Here is a 5,505-nt window from a genome sequence, read left to right as displayed (position 1 = left end):
ATAAAATCATGAACACTGCATTAAAAACTTGTAGGTATGTTCGATACATTCAGGATAACGTGTCTCAGTATAAATGAACAAATTGCCCTATTTTTTTTACTCTATCCTGATCACTTATGGTAGAACTAGCAATGGTTGATGGCACATTATAATCAACACACCCTATTTTTTTATGTATCCATTTTTGCAATTTTCCTGAGCACCACAATGGCGCAATGAACATTAATTGCATTTATTGCACACATTGCAGAAACACGTCAACATTTAGTCTAATCTCAGACCAATCTCAGTTCTCGTCATATTTCAAAGTTCATAATTGTGGAATTTTTTCAAGACAACGAATTGGTTTTCGGCAGAAAACGTAATACATAAAGCCTGTTATACTACTGATGTTTTACTATATTTAGTTTTCTTTTGAATGCTGATATAACATCTCTATTTTTTAAGCTGTAGATCAGTGGGTTAAGCATGGGAACAGCAGCTGTGTTAAAGAGCGAGAACAACTTATTGGAATCTAAGGTGTCGGCTGAAGTTGGTCTCAGGTATTGACAGGTGAGGGTCACATACAGAAGGACGACAACTGTAAGGTGTGAGGAACATGTGTAGAAAGCTTTAAGTCTCCCAGTGCTGGAACGGATCCTCAGTATGGCGGAAATAATGAAAACATAGGGCGCGATGGTTAGAGCGAAAGGTGTAAGACTTAAAAGCAACAGTCCTTCAATGAAGGTCAACATCTCCAAGGTGGACGTGTCGCTGCAGGAAAGTCTGATAAGGGGCACAAGATCACAGAAGAAGTGGTTAATAATGTTGGATTTATAACAGGAGAACTTTGATAACAACACAACATATGGTACAACTTCAACAAAACCTATAGTCCAGCAGGCAGTGGCTAGCAGAGCACAATGTCTGGAGTTCATGAGGACCGAGTAACGTAAAGGGTTGCAGATGGCCACGTACCGATCATAACTCATGGCTGCCAATAACAACAACTCGCTACAAGCTAAGCAAGAGAACACATAAAACTGTAGTGTACAACCAACGAAAGAAACTCTGTTATCATGTGATAAAAAGGTTACAAGGACCTTATGAAGACTGACGGTGCTGGATGAAATGTCCAAGATTGACAGGTTCCTCAGGAAGGAGTACATGGGAGTGTGGAGATGAGGGTCCAGGCAGACAAGTAGAAGAATGGTCATGTTACCACCAAATGTGATGAGATAAATGATAAGAACTAGGAGGAAGATTGGAAGTTGCAATTCTGGAACATCTGAAATCCCTTTAATAATGAAGTAGCTCACCATCGTCTGATTATTTTCTTCCATGTAATAAACAGGATTGTGTCTGAGTTAAAAGAAAATCACAGTATGATGTTGGGAAACAAAGCGTCACTGTTAAGTGTTGAGGACTAATTATTTTGAAGTCAATTATTAGGAAGGATCTACTACGCATTCTGTTGTTCTTAAAATTCTCTCTAAAAAACTGTTTAAAGGCAGAATATCGACACCCAAAATTAAGGCCTCTACACCTAGAGACAAAGGAAGATTAATATTATACAATAAACACAATTCTGAAAAAGTCTTTCAAAATTAGAGATGGCCGGCATGACCTTCTACAACCGGGAGATGGCACTTGACGTAAATGAAACAAGATGGCAGTTTAAAAAAACAATTGAGGGTGGCATTTCTAACACTAGGAGATGGCATAGGACACATGAAACAGGCAGGAAGAGCATCCCCAGATAGGTAGTAGCATTAACTAAAGACTGCAGCAAGCTGGCTGGCCGAAAATGTTACCTACACAAATTATGATATATCTGCAGATTCACTAATGCTCTAAGTTGTGGTGGGAGCTGGTATGTGTATGAGCTACAAATACGATGCCCTTCATCTAGGGACTTGAAAATATAGGGTATGGAATTGACTAATAGCAGGTGTGGTGTGGAAGTATATAGGTAAAACAAATGTACAATGGATATGCAAATCGGTTACACAGTGTTAACCAAAGGAAAACATAAATACATAATGAGCCAAGTGGAGCAGGAAAATAAAAATATGAATAATTGGAACAGCATCAAACTAAGAAAAGCAACAAAAACAACATGAATGTTGAAGAAACAAGCAGAGTGAGTATCAATGCGATATAGATGCTGGTAGTGGACCGTGGAATGGCGAAAGGGTACTGATTATGGATTATCAGTACCATAATCAGTGAATGGATAACCCAATATGAAATTATTCTGTGACCGGTTGAATCAAGCATGAAATATCCAATTACCTTGACCTTTTTTTCTTACCTATTCAATAGATTAACTATCGAGACTTACTGAAATGTTGTGTCTTAGTTTCCACTACAACGAGATGACATTGGATGTCATTAAAATCTGGGACTAATGTAAATAGATACGTTAGCCCTAGATAGGTAGAACGATGGCATTTTAAAAAACGATACAGTTCGGCAAGGCCTAACATTTACTAGCAGTACAAAGAGTTGGCATCGGACAGGCGGAAAAACATCTCCAGATAGATAGTTAGATGGCAGATTTATTAAAGATACGGATGGGCAAAGCTCAGCATTTCCAACTAGTACAACAGTATTGTATGTAAATAAACAAATGTAAAGTGTTGCCTCAGATGAGCAGTTTGATGGCAGTTTAATAAAAGATACAGGTGGTCAAAGCCCAGTATTTTTTTAATTGTACTAGGATGGTACCGGCGGTGGCATTGATACATGATGGTATCTGCAGAAACTTTTGTTCTCACAGTATCTGTAGTTGTGTTGTCCTTAGGTTAACCTACCTACCCATATGTTGTAGATTAAACAGGACATATATAGTATTACATACCAGGCATTTCAGCCTTGGGAATTTCACTTTTTAAGTTCTTGGTTGTTATGGGCTCCAAAGTGAAAATGTTTCCTGCACACCAGCCGCACTACCACCATGATAACCCCCCACAATACCCACGGTGTGTATGTGTTACTCTCGATCAGCAAAAAGAAACAATTTGGACTAGAGTTTTGGGTTCATGCTTAGAGTGGGTATTTTGCTAAATTCACTCATTAACATCATCCTCCTACTCAACATCATTGATGTCAAGATCATTATCCAATATATGTTCATCGCCACTGGCAACAATTGTAGTTTATTTTGAGGTATACCAGTTTTTCTACATATAGATTCAACAATGGCTGGACAACTTCATGATGGGAGTACCTTTGAACCTGTGGGAAATATCCAGACGGATGTTAGCCCCACTTCTCCAGCTGGTGTTGGTGTTTGTGAACCCTCTCATAGACTCTGTGAACAAAGCGTGCAAATGAAGTGGGAAATAACCACCAGCAATGATAACTTACAATGTTTCCAGCTCTAATAAACACTCAGAATACACACAGGAGAGTGGGCAGCTTAAATAGACCAATATTCGAAGTGACCATCTCTGATGTCCACTTCCTACTAGTATTAAAGTAATCTTCCAGTATTCGATCGAGAGAGACTGTTTGAGTTTGAACTGGCATGGAGGTGGCAAGATATATCTGTGTATTTTGGAAACAAAGTCATTTAATTTGCCTTAAGAACTTAAGACTTAGGTTCCGGTGTGGTTTCCAAAAGGTAGTGATTAGATTTCAATAAATAACCTTTTTGAATTGGCATTGTGAATAAAATCTTGATCTACAAGGTCAAGATACTTAGTAGAGATGCTTTTCCGCTAGTTTAATAAGTAGTATGACTTGACTACTGTATTCTCCTTCTCTCTGGTGTACCCAATTCCTGCCTTGCCCCTCTTCAGTCTGTCCTCAATGCTGCTGCCCACCTTATATTACTCTCCCGCCATGCTATCTCTGGCGTCCCTCTCTGTTAGTCACTACTCTGGCTCTCCTTGGTCTACAGAATTAAATTCAGTCTACTCACTCTCACCTACAAAGCTCTCAACCAATCCTCACTCCCTACATCTCCAACCTCATCTCTACCCACACTCCTTCCCTCTCCCCTCTGCTCTGCCAATGATTGTAGCCTCACTACCACACTGATTACCTGTTGCCATACCCGCCTCCAGGATTTCTCTCGTGCTGCTCCCCACCTGTGGAATTATCTCACATGCCCTATCAGATTAGCCTCTTCTCTCCACGGCTTCAATTATGCCCTAAAAACTCACTTCTTTATTGAAACCTCTTTTCTCCTTTGCCATGGGTACCACTTACACTTCCTCATTTGGTGCCACACTATTTGTGTCTTCCTCTTCCCTTTATGTTGTAAGCTCTCATGAGCTTGGCCCTCTTTCCTTGCGTCCCCCTTTTTCTTGAGACCAATCTACTACATGTTGGACATTACCATCCCTCTTATTCACTGTGCCATAAATAACTTGATCGACATTACCAAGTTATCTGGGTGTAACCTGTTAATTAGTTGATGTCCGGTCTTTGTATTATTTTGTTTTTTATGTATTATGTAATGTGTTATGGGTTGTTGCTGTATATTGTATACTACTATCAATTTAGTTGCTTAACAGTTGTACTAGGGCCTACATATACACAGCACACGCACACACAATTCTAAAACTTAGGAGATTTAAAAAAATTACACCTAATGCCACAACTGAATTAGCTTTTTGTAAACATTAAAGAAGAGTAGGTAGATGAAACATTGAGCTGTTTGCTCACAGGGTAATTTTAGGGTACAGACAGTGTACCATACACAATTTTGAAATATAAGAGATTCAGAAGATCATGCCTAGGGGGGTGGGGAGGGGGGGGTGGCAATTACTTCACAGATAGCATAGTTGTCCACCCTCTAATTTATAATTAATTAATTAATTAATTATGCTTGCAAACACCTATATGAGGATGCAGAAGTAGTTTGATATTAGAATCAATACAGCTCACCTTCAAAAGGCTTTGCTGTACACTTATTAATTATACTTATTAATTATTCATTATAATGTAATGTTCGTTTTCAAATGAATCCATCAGTATTCTCAGTTCTTCAACTTTAATAATGTTTTTCGTTTGCTGTATGATCATTAATGATAATTTATTGTTAGTTTGCAAACGACTCAATAAATGTAATCTATAGTTTAATTTGAATAACTCTTTGTTCTTGTCTGAATATTAATTATAATTTTATGTTAGTTTTCAAATGAATGGATCTATATTCTCAACAGCTCAACTTTAATAACATGTTTCTTTTGCTGTCTGATCATTAATTATAACTGAATGCTAACCGCAAGAAAAAAAATCACTCAATATTAGCAAAGTTCAAATCAATTATGTTTTCTTTTTGCTGTCTGGTTTTATAATTATAATTTAATGGTTAGTCTGCAAATGAATTAGTCAATATTTTTAATAGTTCAACATCAATATCTTTATTTTTGCTGTTCCATTGTTAACATTATTTTTTTATTTATATATGAAATCTAATTAATGTTTTGTTTGTGCTTCACATATGTCCGACGTCGATTGAAAATTACATTTTGCATTGGTTTCAGAAGCGAGGGGCGCAGGATGATTTTT

General features: G+C 37.7%; 1 protein-coding gene across 1 annotated transcript; it reads right to left on the bottom strand.

Annotated features, from left to right (window-relative positions):
- Positions 1-383: 383 nt before the first annotated feature.
- Positions 384-1,322, bottom strand: LOC142101419 (olfactory receptor 8D1-like). Its single transcript, XM_075185878.1, has one exon. The coding sequence runs from the start codon at positions 1,320-1,322 to the stop codon at positions 384-386; it is 939 nt and encodes a 312-aa protein (XP_075041979.1).
- Between the last annotated feature and the right edge of the window lie 4,183 nt (positions 1,323-5,505).

The sequence above is a fragment of the Mixophyes fleayi genome, chromosome 9 (assembly GCF_038048845.1).
Source record: "Mixophyes fleayi isolate aMixFle1 chromosome 9, aMixFle1.hap1, whole genome shotgun sequence".
Classification (NCBI taxonomy): domain Eukaryota; kingdom Metazoa; phylum Chordata; class Amphibia; order Anura; family Limnodynastidae; genus Mixophyes; species Mixophyes fleayi.
The sequence above is the reverse complement of the archived record's forward strand: the minus strand, read 5'-3'. Positions and strand labels throughout refer to the sequence as shown.

Excerpts from the sequence above, each read along its gene's own strand:
- LOC142101419 (XM_075185878.1), bottom strand. The coding sequence starts at position 1,322 with ATGGAAGAAAATAATCAGACGATGGTGAGCTACTTCATTATTAAAGGG.